Below are 16,895 nucleotides of genomic sequence, written 5' to 3' on the forward strand. Positions count from 1 at the left end.
CAAAGGAGGGTATGTGGTCTATATCTTTAATAGTGGAGATTGCTTGTCTATATCTTTGTTCTGTTACTTCTGTACCAGACAATGCATGTTCAGTGTCCAGTTTTCTCTACAAGGACAAAAGGATGAGGACCAAAAAAAAAATATCTATCGACAAAAAAAAAAGAAAATTACTTTTTGATTATTCATCTTTTTCTCTTTTCCACATATTTTATTGTCTATTGCTTTGGGTATAACTTTATGCTTATTCTAAAAAATTGGCAGTAGCTTTTCATGTCTAGGGTCTCCATTAAAATTGACTGCTTTGGTTTCATCTAAAGAAACTGCAATTGAAATGAAAGTAGAACCTACATTTCGTGAAAAACGTATGATTCGTAAAAAAAACAATTTGATGAAAATAGTGATGATGAAAATAGAACCTTCCAGTCGAAGCCCAGACCAGTTTGTTTGGCCCTGGCCTGGAGGGGATAGGTAGGGTCATGATCCTCTTAGCCATCGCCTCCCTAAAAGCCTTCCAGACCACCACCTCACTCCACCTGCCCTCTCCGGGAATAAACAGGTCACAGACCCTGCATCCCGCCAACCTCGCCGAATCAACCGGCATTGGCATATGACAGAGCGGAAACTCGGTCACCCATCTGTCCTCAAGCACATCAATGGATCGTCCATCGTCGATGGCCCATTTGGTTGTAGAGAGCACCAACGGGGCCCGAGCACAAATCTTCCTCTATATAAAGGAACACCTATGCCCTGCCCTGACATCTGCCACCGCCGATAGGCTACAATACTTGGCTCTCGGGAGGGAACTCCACTCCAGAATGAACCTGGCTGCATGTCTCGCCACAAGTACCTCTTGCCTCACCACCAAGGAATGCACCCCTAATCTGCCACATCTAACTGGCTCACAAATCACCTCCTATGATACTAGGTGGATGCCCCCTCTACCACCCCGCTTGCCCCAAATGAAATCTCTGAAAAGCTGCTCATGCGATCTTAGTGGTGTCAAAGGCAGGATGGTGTTGGATAGCAAATACACTGGTATCGAACCGAGCACCGACCGCACTAGGCTGACTCTGCCCATCATGGAAAGAGCACCCATCTACTGGCCCTCAAGTCTGTGCCTAATGCTCTGTTTCATGGAGGAACAATCTCTGCTGCGAATACACTGGCCAGTGATAGGCACACCCAAATATCTTTAAACACCGTCCTGCTTATCCACCCTCAGAATCTCCTTGAAATAGGAGAGGTTGAGAAAATTGGTGGGCTTTTAGTTAGGTTTTATGATACAAGAGAGGTTGAGAAAATTGGGGTATTTTATTTTGGTTCTCTTCTTTGGAAGCACCATAGTTTTAATGCTCCAATTTTTATTATTCGAGACATTATTAAACACCTCTATAATGCTGGTGTAGCGATGGATGCAATTTTTATTATTAAACACCTCTATAATGAAGTCGGTGTGGTCGGACAATTTGCAGGCATAGTGGTGGAGGCTGTAGGATTTAGGAATCGAACAACTTATAGTCTTATTATACCCATTCCACATGAGTCGCTCGGTCACAAGTAGGGCGAGGTCTAGGTTTGGGTAAATCTAGACCTAACCCTAGACCCAGGTTTTTTTCCATACCCTGCACAAGGATTAGGTTGGGTTCGGGTCCGGAGAAAATAACATCATTTCCCATCAGAGTTTTCAAGTCGAGTTCGACAGCATTCACACTTTGAGCTGGGATTCTCGCTCGCATTTTTTGCTACGGTGGGCCCTCCTCAATCACGGTTGTTGTGGCATACAGGGACGGTTGTGATTAGTAAATAGGCCCTCTCTAGTCAATCAACCGAATGGAGAGGATCTGAATTGTGACACTTTAATAAAAATTTATTCATAAAACGCCCAATTATATGCTGCAAAAATTAAATCCTAAGAAGCACTTGGTAGTTGATTATATGACGGACATTGGCAAAAAAATTTTAAATACACTTAATCCAAAGTTAAGTACAAACACCATAACATGTTTAATGTGACTAGTTTTATCATTTATACTTTATTAAGTTATAGTATTAAGTTTCATATGCTAAGAGTTTAGAAATAGAAAGATATGTAAATAAAACTAGAATTATATATATAAATTAATCCAGTAATTAGCTGGAACCAGATTAGGTTAGGTCTAAAAATCTCAAAACTAGATCTCTCCCTAATTTTCAATGAATTCGGCTTCAAATCCATACCAACCCACTTACGAGTGGTCAATGTTGCGTTCATATCAAGGTTGGGTCAAGGCTGTGTCAGAAATCAAGTTTGCATGTTGGAGTAAGTGACCAGTACCCTAGGCACAAACCGGCCATATATTTGAAATGGGTCCTAGCGTACTGAACTCTTTATTTTCCTAGAAAAAATCCCTTTCTACTTTTGTCTAGATTGATTGGGATAAAAGCTTATATTCAGATCTCTCGTTGGGATGCTCCTTATTCTTAATCCTTGAACTATGCAGAGAATGTATTAGATGAGAAAGTATGACTAGTGAAGGTTATTAGGCTTAACAAAACTAATCAGGCTTCGTCTAATCTTTCTTAATAATAAAGAAGAGCAAGTGCATTTAAGTATATAAAAAGCCATGTGTGTATATATATATATATATATATATATATATATATATATATATATATATATATGTATAATAAATAGAAAGTAGTTCTATCTTATTTAACCAGCTACATGAATGCGAAAGTTGCAGCTATCCAAACGCCACCATAGTCAGCATCTAGATATGAAGAGGGCTTGATGATGGACTAAGAGTTCGATCACGAAGGAAAAGCGTCAAATATAATATTCAATATAATATTATATTTTTATCGATTACTTAAAAAAAAATAAATGCTACGAAATTTTGAACTGATATCAATTATGTGGATAGGGCTTGCCATATTCTAGTAAAGCTATGCAGACTTTGTGCACGTTTGCACATTGAGTACATTTTTTTTTTCAGAAATCATTTGCTCATGTAATATTTATTAATGGATGCCATGAACCACAACCTCTTTCTAGCTGCATCCAAATACAGTTGGGGTAGGTCAGCCACAGTTGAAAGATTACGAATCCTTCCAACGACTTAGGTAGGAATATTAATAGATGGTAATAAATAATTTGATTGGATTTTTTGTTTAGATCAATGCCGTCCAACTCGATCATAAGACATGATGGCACGATTTCCAAAGCGCATGCAGTGTTGCTCCAGGACCGAAGGCCCAGAACGAGCGTACAGTCTGTGAACCCAAACCCCCTTGTCTCTTCCCATTACACCCTCCGTTTGCCCAAAACGGGAGCGGGTTAAAAATAAGGGTAAGAAAAAATAACCTTCGGCATTTTGCATAAAATTGCAAATACTCCTCTTCATTTTGCATAAATTTGCAAATACCTTTCTGCATCTTTGATTGATGTAATGTTCACCTTCTATTTTCTAGAATGTTGCAATATTATCTAGCAACCTCTTAATTGGGATCAGAGCTTGCTCCCGGTGCCTATGTGTGATTTTTGCTTGTATTTGTTTAATGAAGATGGAAGATGATATGGATAGATTATGGGCGGTAAATGCCCCCCATCATGTGAGTTGCATATGCAGGTCCCTTTTAGTCGAAGGATCTTTCATTCGCAACTTCACTATGTTGTTTTCACTTTTTTTCGATCAAATTCGTCTCTACGATACTAGATTTGGCACAAAATTTGCTTCCGAGTAGGAACAGAAGTTTTGCTCCAAGATGGCAATGATATGTCTTTGGTCCTCTACTACTAAGGCTTGATGCATCCCCGTGCCAAATTTTCGAGCTTGAAGAATTGTCTACGATATGAAAGAGAGATAGAGAAAGCCAAAGAGAGACCATCTCACACACACACAAACACACACACACACACACACACATATATGTATATATATTTATATGTATGTATATACATAGATGTATGTATGTACATATACATATATGTATGTATGTACCTATATATATATATATATATAGATATATATATATATATATATATATATATATATATATATATATATATATGTATATGTATATATGTATAGAGAGAGAGAGAGAGACAAAAATTAGCTCTTTATTGATTTTGGCGGAAACTTTAGTGCCACATGGGTATTTTGGTGCTTGGGCTCAAGAAACTCGGTGTCAGATTTTATCCCTTTTTTAAAAAAACCAAACAAATCCATATCATACAACTAACCAAAGATAACTTGCCATATAGCACCGAAGACAAGCTCTGGCCCTAATTTAGAGGCTGCTTGATAACATTGCAATAATTTAAAAAATATAGAGTGAACATTACAACAATCGAAGATGCAAAAGAGTATTTGCAAATTCATGCAAAATATAAAGAGTTATTTTTTTCTTTGAAAATAAAGTTCCTTATGAGCGATAACGACTTTGGCCCCAATTAATTTACATGCAGATTGTTTAGTATGATATGCAATATTTATATTTTCTAAAATATATTAAACAAACTATAATTTGTTATCAATCATTACTAGCAATCTAATACATGCTATGTATCTAAAAGAAAAGTAAATTTGAAATTTTATTATATTATTTTCATTTTTTTGTTTCCTGCTCTTGAAAGAGGGGTAATGTTTTAATTCATTATTTTCATTCTTTTATAAAACTAGAATTTTGATTATTACACATCTAATAATAATTAAGTTTATTTAAATAAAAATCAGTCAGTTTCATAAATGATAGAAAAAATCAGGGAAATAAATTCAAATCCAAAGTTCCTATTTTTACCTACAAATGTATATAAAGTTTTCTTATTGTAGCACTTTAGCTGTTACATTTTTTCTTTTTTTTGGTTGCTTGATTGTTGTATCACTTAGTATTTAATTTATTTTAGTGCCAACAATAGAAGTGGCAATCAGGTCGGATACGGATCAGGTCAAAATTTGCAATCTGATATATTCTTAAATAGATGAAAAATTTAAATATAAATATGACCTATATATTAAATATGTAACCCAACTTAACTTTTTTTTTTTTTTACCAAATGGATCAAATCAAGTTAAAATGGATTACATAGATCAAATGGATTGTTAATGGATTAAACAGATTAAGTAGGTTTTAAATATATTAAATAGATTATTTTGTGACCCGGTTCACTTATTAAAAAGATTAAGACGAGTTAAATATATCAAAGATCCAAGCATGTATTTAACTTGTTTAATAAATAGGTTTAAATGGGTTGATCTGACTCAAACTAATTTGTGTTAAAACGTATGTGACACAGGTTGAGGGTTGGGTTATAAATTGCTAGCCTTGGTCGTAATAACACCGTTGTAACGGTCATAATTGTCAAAAAAAAAAAAAAAAAAAAAAACAGTTTTAGGATCCGTTAACAATGCCGTTAAGGAAACCTCGACCGTGACGGCGTGACTTCGAGGTATTTTGGTCAATCCAGAACTCAAACCATTGTTCCATCAAGCAAACTAAGAAGAGAGATCACCAGTCCCAACGCCCCGACCTGTCTCTCCTCACTCTTCCTCCTTGCCGAGGTCTCTTCGAGCCCTCCATTTGAGCTCCACTGAATCGAAGAAGAGGGAAGAAGAGAACGAGAGTTTAGATCGAATTCGAATGCCAGCGCAAAGAAGAGGAAAAGAAATCGTTTTCCCTTTTACAAATCTTTCCTTTTCCTTCCTCGATCACATCAATCTTTGGTTTCTTCTTTTCTGAGAGGATTAAGGGGGAGAAGTACCTTCTTGCTTTCTTCTTCGAGCGAGATCTCAGGCCATAAGAATGAGTATCGGAGATTTTCTCGATATCCAGCCGGCAGAGCTAAAATTTCCTTGTAAATCCCATTTCTTAGCTGTTTTCCGCGTTCTTTTTGTAATGCATGATTGCTCTCTTCGTATGAGTTCCTCCATTTCCTTATCATTCGTAGATTTCATGCGTTTTTGTGGGGTTTTTCGGGTGAGATCTTGGTTAACCATTGAGTATGTCGTTTTTCTGTTTGTGATCCATTGCTGATGCTTGATGGGTTTATTTTGTTCGGTTGATCTCAGCAAAGGTGAGATTTTGAAAGGGGGAAGTGGTACTGTGGCCGTGGTTTCTCTTCTGGGTTTGTAGTTTAGTTGGATTTTGGTTTGGGTTTCTTGTTCTTATTATTCTTTTCTTTCATCCTGAGCTCAAAAAATGAGCTCTTTTCCATTGTAGGGTTGATAAAATTGTCTTCTTTTTTCTTTTCGCTGACAGAATATGTTTTTCTTTATCCATGTTTTTTATTGAAAAGTTGAATTGAAGAAGCAGAGCTCATGTTCCATGCAACTGACCAACAAGACCGATCAGTATGTTGCCTTCAAGGTGACTTTAGTGCTCTAGTTTGGTATCTTAAGTTTTATTTGTTTGCTTCCCTTTTTGATGCAATATTTTCTTGCTTTATCTCTGCATGCTTCATTGAGTATATCGTTGATGTTGGGAGGGCGATTTCAAATACATTACGTTCATTCTCATATTGTAGGTTAAAACAACCAACCCAAAGAAATATTGTGTTCGCCCCAATGTGGGAATTGTTCTACCTGGATCAACATGTGTTGTCACTGGTAAACTATCATTACTGGTCATACTACAGCAAGATTTTGACGTACTTATCAATGCTTACTTGTTCTGTAGTAGAATATGATATTCACTATTGCTTTGATTTTGGGATTGTTAGTAACAATGCAAGCTCAGAATGAGGTTCCACCTGACATGCAATGCAAAGACAAATTCCTCATCCAGAGTGTCATTGTGGACCATGGTGCCACGGCCAAGGATATGACCCCTGAAATGGTGGCTAGTTCTGGGCAGCTTGCTCTTTATGGTCAAGTTTCTTTTGTCACTTTGTTTTGGGAGCGCGCTGACTTATATTCAATATCATACTGAATTGTCAGTTTAATAAAGAACCTGGTAACGTTGTTGAGGAGTTCAAGCTGCGGGTTGTTTACATTCCTGCCAATCCTCCCTCACCTGTCCCTGAAGAATCAGAAGAAGGATCTTCCCAAAAATCTTCTACATTAGAAAATGAGGCTCAAAACTTATCGTTGTTTGATTCTGTAAGTAGTTGTTTTTCACTTACTCTCCTTAATATGTCACTGATTTCTTTTCCTTTCATTTTCTATAATAAGAGTTCATATTGTATATCTTACAGTTTTTAGCTCATCTAAGCTGCATGCATGTGCAAATATTTCAGGTATCAGAATCTCATGAAGAACCATCCAAGAAGAAGTCCTCAGAGGTGACTTTTTGTATCTTCTTTTGTAGTTGCACTTCATCTAATAATTCAAGTTTTTCTTTTTTTGATGAAAAGGAATTCAAGAATTTTTGCACATGGTATGAGGATTTACTGTTTCTTCTAGATTTACTTTGGGCATCCGAAAATTCCCCTCACGGAACTTGGATGTATAACCCCCAAAAGGGAAAGTACTCAAGAACAACTGTTGACTTGAGACATACTCCAAGTAAACAAATGTGGTATGTGGGAACATGCAAATCATATGCTGGCAAGCAAACAGAGCAGAGCTTGATTTTCCCCTGTTTTGTACATTGTGTTATTTTTAGAGATTCTGCCTTTCCATTTGCCTGCACCTTTTCTGTTAAATCTTCATGATGCACAAAACCACACAAATTATTAAGCAATATTTTAATACATGATGTTAGGCTAATTATGAATAGTCAGAACAATTATTTTAGACTAATATGGAGCTAAATAAATGAGCATGATCTTTGAGAATAAACACTTACGTTATAACAGCTATAATACTTTCTAACTGTTAAATTGTTACATTAATAACACCTTGTCTACAAGCATCTTCATCTATGATGTCATTGTGAAAACCATAACGAATATAAAATCATTATTATTTGAATCCTGTTAATTATTGTATGGATCCTTTTATTTATGTTCATGACAATATAATTGTGCCTCAGAACTGTTGTAATGGTCATTACAACATTTTGGGACATTGTCTAAATTTGTTGCAATGAGCTAGGCCACTGTCACATGACTAACTAGTTTTGTTAATATGTAAAGATTTTTAACTTTAGTTATTTAGAGTCCTTTTACTCTACGTACTTTGATATCTATAACAACAAATTTTACTTGCCAAATGAATGATAAAACCTGCAAACAAGTGGACTTATCACTCTTGCTTGCAGCTTCTAAGTGTTCTTATTTACAATTCTCATGAGCCCGGATTCCTTGCTTACATACTGCACCTATACCTGCCCCTACTTCATGCCACCTCAAGCTAATGACTAACTAATTTCTTATTTGTGAGTAAGATGATTTGATGTGTGTAAATGGACTTTGGAAAGAAGAAAAATGATTTGTGATGGTTTTGAGTGGGATACTTGAAGCTTCTAATCTGTCTTACCTGCTAAGTTATTTATGCTATTGGGAACTTTATTTCTGTTGTAGCTTATTGGTAGTGATAAAGATATAAAGTTGTGTAAATGCTTGTGAAAATTACATCTTGGTTGCTAGAACTGGGAGCGGGTGCGGTAGCAAATGTAGGTTCAGTTGTGGAGTGGATATTTTGTTGACACTTTTAGTAGAGAAGTGCTTAGAAAGCGGATGCATATTTGGGTTCGAGCTTCTAAGAAGATTCCAAAGCAGATGCGTTACCCTAGGTAAAAGATTCTACCTACTAAGAATTACGTCGAGTAATTAGAACCTATTTCTGGCTCATGGCTATATATAGTGTAATTACATGAAATAGTTCCACGGATTTATGTGCATAAAGATTGATATGACACTAGGAAAGAAAAAAGGGGGGGGCTTGAACTAGGAGATATTGGAGTTTCTTCCTTACTATCTATATGCCTTTGTTGGAGTTACCAAAGAACCTAATAATTTGAGTTCTTATTGCCATGTTAGTCATGAATCACCAAAGATATCTTTTAATGGTGAAAGCATTAAAAGAAATTATAGACTACAAGATCTCGGCATGTGCTATGCAGAGCCATGGTCACCCCTCATCACAACACATGATCCCTCTTCAATTGGTCTCTTATTAATTTCGGCCAGAACTTGTGGAACCCACTATAATCCCTTCCAGTTACTTGCTAGAGAAAACTATGATTTTATCTCCATCATATTGTTTTCCAAAGTCAAATTTGGTAAATTTAAAGATCTTTGAGTAGTTCTTTCAAAAAAGAATATCTTTATATCTTCTGAACAAGATCATAGGAAAACCCATAAGCCTTCCCTGTCTTTGTAGGTGAGATAGTGGGTGCTAGATTAACCTCATTCCCTAGGCATAGAATGGCAAGCTCTCTCTCTCTCTCTCTGTGCGTGTGTGTATGTGCTGGCAAGACTCGAGATCAACCCATTATCCATGATTTTACTAGATTAACCTCATTCCCTTTCTTAGTTTCTTAGCCCTTCAACTCCTCTTGGAAGCCAGCAAAACTCGAGTGCACAAGATTGTGATTATCCTTTGAGTTTGTTCCTTTTCTAGCCAACAATCCTTGCACGCCTGCTTGCCGCCACAGCTACGCCTTCCCTATCTTTATAGACTACAATGATTGATGCGAGCTGACAAGTCTCGAGGGAAGCTTGGAACTTGCAAGTCCAACCATGATTGTGATCCCATTCCTTGCATAATATTATTCTCTTAATTTTCAGTTAAATATTTTTCCTTTCCATATGCTTCATTCCAAGTTCATGAGGTTTTTGTACTTTTTTCTATATTTTATCCTTGCAACTTTCAAGTACATCATGTTACTACCATTGACAATACATTATGTTGTATCCTTTAGATGAAGACAGAATCTCATACCTTGTCTTCTCAAATTGTTCATTCTCATAACTTGACAACGAAAGGTGGTCTTTTTTTCCTAATTATCATTAATATTGCACAACTTCTATGAGAGCTGTTTCTAATTTTTAATCAGTGTTTCAGGAGCAAACAATTATGGTTTTCTATTTTCGGTTATTTTAATTAAATCTTTAAATTATGAGTAATTTACAAATATTCAAATATAGTAAAGTGATAGGACTTTGACCAATCTGCCCCTTCTAAGGAGCATTTCATGGATGGCTGGATTTTATCTTTTCATGATTTTTTATGATACTTTGGCAAGTTATTCTATTTTTAGTCTGTGTACTTTTTCTCTTTCCTGGTCACTTATTAGAGAGTAAACATGGAAGGTATATGTTCTACCAAGAAGAAAAATACATGGAGGGTATGTTTACCAAAACTGCTGGTTTTGGTTAAGCGCAGCAACCTGAGAGAAAAGCATCTGAAATATCTGTTTCTGATGGTTTGTGATAATATGCAGAATCAAAGCCACTTTTTTTTTCGGGCATGCACCCCACAGTACATGCACAAATCCCTAGAGGCCAGCGTTGTGTGCTGGATTTTGAGGCTTTTGTGTTGTATATGGTTGATCTTTAGATATGATGTCATTATCGGAAAGATGATGGATTGTCCGTATGAACATCGATAACCCTCCAACCCTAAGAAAAGGCTTTGAACTGGAAAATTGAAATTTCTTCATTTTTACTTATATTCCATTTTTGGAATTATTAAGAAACCAATTAACTGTAATTTGTTATTGTCATGTTAATGATGGATATTAAAGGTAAGCAAGAGGCATCTGAATTTATAAGGTACGAAGGATGTAGCATTCTTGATTGCAGAGAAAACTACAGACCAAACATGGAATCTACCTTCTAGTATCTTAAACATTTCCTCACATGTTTATTTTATTAGGAAATAGTTCTAACATGAATCTTGGTTGACAAAGCCTGGCGGGCTACTTTGCCGCTTGATTATCTATTTAAAGAGTGCTACAAAGGATGTAGCATTCTTGATTGCAGAGAAAACTACAGACCAAACATGGAATCTACCTTCTAGTATCTTAAACATTTCCTCACATGTTTATTTTGTTAGGAAATAGTTCTAACATGAATCTTGGTTGACAAAGCCTGGCGGGCTACTTTGCCGCTTGATTATCTATTTAAAGAGTGCTGGAGCATTACATGCATGTTAATAAAGAAATCAAGATAATTTATTCCTTTGTTAGTTATCTATGTCTTTATTTGAATCTTCTGTTGCTTTTTATGCCAGCACTTAGTTTCTGGACTCATAGACAGTGGAACTCTATTCCTTCCATTGGAAAGATGACAACCATGCTTGACATACTATTCTTATAATGATGCTTCAGCAATTAATACATTAGTGTTTTCATTTATTATATCTACTACATTAGTGTTTTCATTTATTATATCGACTACATTAGTGTTTTCATTTATTATATCTACTACATTAGTGTTTTCATTTATTATATCTACTGCTGGCTTCATTGTGGCCATAACCCTGTTGTAATTTATGATATGTAGGCACTGGCCCTGATTTCCAAGTTAACTGAGGAGAAAATTTCTGTTATTCAACAAAATCAGAAGCTCCGACAAGAGCTGGTATGGACTCATTTTTGGTGCATATTTAATTTATGATATATGAAAGACATGCTTTAGCATTTGTAGAGTGGTAAATTCAATCATGTCAATGGGTAGACATAAAAGTTAAACATGTGAGACTATAGACATAAAAGTTAAACATGTGAGACCATAGTGCTTAATTATAATGTTTGTGCTTGAATTTGTTTTGTGCTTATGGTGCTTTTATAAGCTTCTCCACTTTCTGACTGAATATCGTGTTGGTTCTCTTTAGTCTTTACTGCCAACGGATTGCTTTGAGGTGCATATATATTCCCTACTTTGTCTATTCAAAACTATATTTTGTTAGTGGGTAACATTGTTGTTCCTCTAATTAATAATCTAGTTTAGTGAAAAAAAGGTGGAATAATTGAGTGGGTCTTCAGAAACACTCCCAAGCTACAAAAAGAACCATTGAGTTTGCTTTAGAGATGTTAGACCTTTTACTGTACAAATATTGCTTAACTTGTGCAATTGATACTGGAGGTGCACATTATTCTGGTTAGTTTTGGTTGGTAGCTAACTGAGAACCCAGTGGTTTTTGATTGTTTCCCAATTTTTGAATCTCTAAGAAACAAATTAAAATTGGAACCAAAACTTACATAGATCATGGGTTGATGGATGTGTAAATAGTCTATGGTACAAAAGTAAAAATAAATGTAATTCTTATGCATGCTTGTGTAGTAGATTGGTTTTATCTAAACCCTTGTAACCTAGAACCATGTCTGGAGATGTCAACATGTTATGTCAGGCCCGGGTTTGGTAAACCCAAGCTCAACCTGGGTTCAAGATAGTTCCACCAAGGCTTTAAATTTAGCTTCAGTTTTGATCCCTTAGGTAGAGTTTCCTTTCAACAATTTTGCTATGACTTTCAGAGTTTCAATAAAAGTGTAAAAAATTCAAGGCGCATTGTTTTCGATCATTTGATGGTTCTTTAAGTTGTCTAAAATCATGAATGTCCTCTTCTTAATAAATACCAAATATCACTCAAGCACAAGGTAACAAGACAAGTAATGAAGAGTACAAAATAAATTAGGTTTACCTATTTAGTACCAAGGTCAGTCATGCAAATAACAGCAGTCATCATCATTACCATCATCACGATATGGGTAGGAATGCTGACGGGAATGAATAATAATGAGATAGCTCACTACTAATCCATGTAGTTTTGGAATGTTGCATTTAGTTTATGTAAAAAAGATTATTTTCGTGAAATGTAGTGTTGTTGTTTACAAGTACTTTTGTAAAGTACTATAGTAAGGGCCATTTTAGAGGCCTTTAGCCTATTAAGGACTATTTATTATGTATCTCCCTCATTTAACTTGACGAAAAGAAAGAAAAATCGTTGAAAATTGGCAATATATATCCTACATGCTACAAAAATAAAGAGCTCTCTACAGTTTGATAGCAAGGAGCAAATCAAAACTTTAAAAGAGCATCTATAGCTAGCTTTGGTAGTTTCTGCTGAAACTGGCTCAACCACCAAAAATTGGACCAAGACCGGCTAATTTAGGTTCAGTCTCAGCTAAAACTGATCCATTTCAGCCAAATAGATCGTTTTCAGCAAAGATGAACACCATATCAAAACTTGCTTGCACCAAAGCTTGACTAGGGCCAAATCCATCAAAACTTGGGTGATCCAAGCTTGAAGCGGTAGGCGTAGTTATATACTTTTTTAGCTCAGATGTCCAGAGTAAGAGAGACGAGAAGAAAATAAAGTATTTGAAGACTATTAACAACTAAATGCCAAATCTTTCGTTCATCAAAGGTGAACATTCAAATCGACTAATAACACTTCGACAAATAGACCGAGGAGGAAGGTTCCCAAAGCTCAGCTTTGACTGTTTGCATAGTTTTGGCTTGAATTTTAAAATTTGGGCTGACAAATAATTAAAAAAAATGCTGAAAGCAAGAAGTTTGGCATTGTTAATCAAAGATGAACAACATATCATACAAGTGGGTGCAGTCAAAGTGCCAATATCCCCATATGGTATTTTATAGACATGAAACAAAAAAGATTATAAATACATCTCAAGAAAATTTAAATAAGTTATATATATTCATGAAAATTTGCTGGAAGGTTGTGGAGATAAAATTTCTATCACAGGTTGGTAGAACTATTGGCATGAACTTCTTCTAAAAGGGGAATTTTGAGGAGCAAAATAAATCAAAAGATGCTATTATACTTTAAAAGTTTGTCAATCTTTCCCTTTTTTCGTGGAAAAATTCCCAGTGAGCAGAAAAGATCATGATGGTTGGATTGGCTTGTGCAAATACAATGGAGTGGAGATCAGGAAGTAGTCTGGTATAAATAGCGGTGACGGTAAGACCTTAGGGAAAGATTCCGGAAAAAAAATAAGAAAATTAATTTTGCCTGGTTTGTATTGTTAGGAAGTAAATATGATACTTCTTCTAAAAGGGAATTTTGAGGAGCAAAATAAATCAAAAGATGTTAATTATACTTTAAAAGTTTGTCAATCTTTCCCCTTTTTTGTGCAAAATTCCCCAATGAGCAGAAAAGATCTTGATGGTTGGATTGGCTTGTGCAAATACAATGAAGTGGAGATCAGGAAGTAGTCTGGTATAAATAGCGGTGAGAATAAGACCTTAGGGAAAGATTCCAGTAAAAAAATAAGAAAATTAATTTTGCCTGGTCTGTATTGTTAGGAAGTAAATATGATGCAAGCACTGAAGAACGTAGCAGTGTTGAGAACATAAAGGTAGATATATGGTGAAAGCAGGAAGTTTGATTTATGCATGGGTAAGCCAGAGGTAGCATAGACAAGGAGGGGGAAGATGATTCAGAGCAACTTTTAACAGAAAAATCATCAGAAATGTCTATAAAGGTAAGTTAAATGTATTAAAAACACCATGCCAACTTTTAAGTGATCTAATCTATATATAGCTTTCTGAGTTGTGATTTACCAATTCTTCATGTCACTGACACACCCTTAGAAGTCTTGCACTTCATCCATGTAAAACATGTAAAACAAAATGTGCATTCTTCCACTATAGGTTTAGCAACATGCAATTCAACAACTTTTTAAATCACACCATATCGATCCTTGAATCCACACATGTTTAAGGGAGAGAATTGATACAAGCATATAAAGTACCACTTCTATTGCCCGATGAAAGCAAATATACCACATAAAAGTTAGTTTAATTGTGTCCATTCTTTCATACTGTGACCTTTCTACCGAATCTTCCTTCCAGGAATTTCTAAGGAAAGAAAAGAGCAAGCATAACAGTGGTTTCTCGGTCACGTTTGTGGTGCTCGTGGGTCTCCTTGGTGCCCTTGTTGGGTATATCATGAAGAAGAAATAGCAGAGGCTCGTACTTACAAGACTACAATACAACAGAAGCACTGAAGTGTTTTCCATGGTATGCATCTGTTCCCTTCTATGCAGCGTGTTTTATTCAAATTTGTGGACTTGTTACTTTGTAAAAGAATAGTTTTACAGTTACAGCTACTTTGATTCATTTCGTTTAGATGAAATTGGTGTGATAATTAAAAAGTAAAGACTCAACACAGAAATTGGAGATATATATGTTTTGGTTTTCCCCCTTATGATTGAATTCTAGGAATTCTTGAAATGCTGCAAATCATAGTAGGCTAGAATAGAATTCCATTGTGAAGTGCAAATTACTCTGGAAGAGAAATATGATGTGGAGACAAATGGAAAAGAAATGAACCACAAAAATAATCCACATAGTTCATGGAGGACAAAAAAGGAAGAGCAGATTCTCATAGTAGAACTATTCAAGTTTGTTTTCAGACTATTCAGTCTATGTATATCACCAAACTAGTACTTAATGAAACTAAACCAAAAAAAAAGAGAAAGATTTATTGTGATTAGAAAATAAAGAGAAGGGCATTCATCTCAGGTTGGGACAAGGTAAGCCATCTCCTCCGCCCAGCAGTTGTTTGCCACCGCTACCCCGATCAATGCAATTGCGAATCCTGCTGCTGCTGCAAAGCCCATAGCCATGCAGTTCTTGACCCTACAGGAGGACTCTTGTTTCCTCTCTCTTCCTTTCTCATCCTCTTTTACCTCTGCGTCTCTACCATCTTTGCCTCTTGTTTCCTCTCTCTTCCTCTCATTCTGGCCCCATCATCTCTCCTTCCTCTTTCCTCTCTTCTTGCTTATCAAGAATTACCTCTACTAAACTCTCCTCTACCATTTATCTTCCTTGATTTCTCTCTATTTCCTTCTCATCTTTTACCTCTGCCGATTTCTCCTCTGCCATCGCTTCCTCTATTTCCTTCACCCTTCTCTCCCCTAACAGCTCTGTCCCTCCTTTCCTCTCACTTCCCTTATCTTCTTCTGCCATGAACTTCCTTTCTCCTGCCATCTCTCCCTCTTGTTTCCATCTTCCTTTTTCTTCTGTTGCCTCTCCTTTGACCATCTTAACTGTCTTTTGATGGCAGACCACTGCAGAAAGAAGAAAGAAAGAGGAGGAAGAAGGGAAGGATGAGGAAGAAAAGGTTATAGAGACGTAGGAAGAAGAGGTTATAGAGACGAAGGAAGAAGAGAAGAGGAGGAAGAAACAGAAGCATAAAAAAGGCTAGGATTTTTTATTTAATCATTCAACTTCTCTAATTCATGAGTGGGGTGGCCCTTGTATACGCCTTACATCATGAGTTGACCAAGTCAATCAAATAACAACTAACCAAACTTGGACCCTTTTTGATTACATACGAAAATCGGTCCAATCATTTGACTCAATTACATGACTCAATTATCTTGATTAATAACAAAACAACCGACCAAATTGACTTGACTAAAACAAAAGCAAATATTGCAATAAAATAAAAGTGACTCAGATTCAAATGGACCCAATCTGAGGGTCCTGATGTTGAACTCTGGTGCGGCATGAGTAAATGGCTGTGATGGCTCCATTATATGAAAGAACGACTCTGGTATCCCCATCAACTCCTCCCAGGTGGAAAAAACTCGACCACGTCGAGTGCAGGTCTAGCCGGTTGTCGTACTGCTGCAAAAGGTGAGGGTCAAGACGCTGCAACTTGGCTCGCGAAATACATGTCACGTCAGGCTTTGGTTGACGTTTCCATCGAATAAGGTAACATTGGTGTTCACCGTTTCTGGTTGATATAACCTGCTCATTTAATATATGTTCTATTTGTTCTCTGCGTGAATGAAATTTTGGAGGTGACGGTTCAACATCAGGTAACGGGTCAGGGTGATCAACAAAGGGGTCAGAAGAAATAATTGTTGTCTTTTTGTAAGAGACTAAATCTTTAATATTTGCACTAACCCCATAGTCATCAGGAAGATCCACAGTATTTATATTCGAACTAATTTTTTTTAGAACTTTGAACAGTCTCGCACTATGAGCTTGCAATTTCTTGAACGTTTCCGAAGAAAGTCGTTCAAGCCTAATTCATACAATGACATAATCTCCTACA

General features: G+C 36.2%; 1 protein-coding gene across 1 annotated transcript; it reads left to right on the plus strand.

Annotated features, from left to right (window-relative positions):
• Positions 1 to 5,474: 5,474 nt before the first annotated feature.
• LOC103720689 (vesicle-associated protein 1-3-like) lies at positions 5,475 to 15,035 on the plus strand. Its single transcript, XM_008810520.3, has 8 exons — positions 5,475 to 5,833; positions 6,275 to 6,345; positions 6,503 to 6,584; positions 6,698 to 6,813; positions 6,915 to 7,076; positions 7,214 to 7,258; positions 11,369 to 11,446; positions 14,681 to 15,035. The coding sequence occupies exons 1-8, from the start codon at positions 5,782 to 5,784 to the stop codon at positions 14,789 to 14,791; spliced, it is 717 nt and encodes a 238-aa protein (XP_008808742.2). The 5' UTR covers positions 5,475 to 5,781; the 3' UTR covers positions 14,792 to 15,035.
• Positions 15,036 to 16,895: the final 1,860 nt, after the last annotated feature.

The sequence above is a fragment of the Phoenix dactylifera genome, chromosome 17, assembly GCF_009389715.1.
Source record: "Phoenix dactylifera cultivar Barhee BC4 chromosome 17, palm_55x_up_171113_PBpolish2nd_filt_p, whole genome shotgun sequence".
Lineage (NCBI taxonomy): Eukaryota > Viridiplantae > Streptophyta > Magnoliopsida > Arecales > Arecaceae > Phoenix > Phoenix dactylifera.

Coding starts and splice junctions, on each gene's coding strand:
- LOC103720689 (XM_008810520.3), top strand. CDS start 5,782: ATGAGTATCGGAGATTTTCTCGATATCCAGCCGGCAGAGCTAAAATTT. Junction 5,834..6,274: donor GGCAGAGCTAAAATTTCCTT/GTAAATCCCATT, acceptor TTTATTGAAAAG/TTGAATTGAAGAAGCAGAGC. Junction 6,814..6,914: donor AGGATATGACCCCTGAAATG/GTGGCTAGTTCT, acceptor CTGAATTGTCAG/TTTAATAAAGAACCTGGTAA.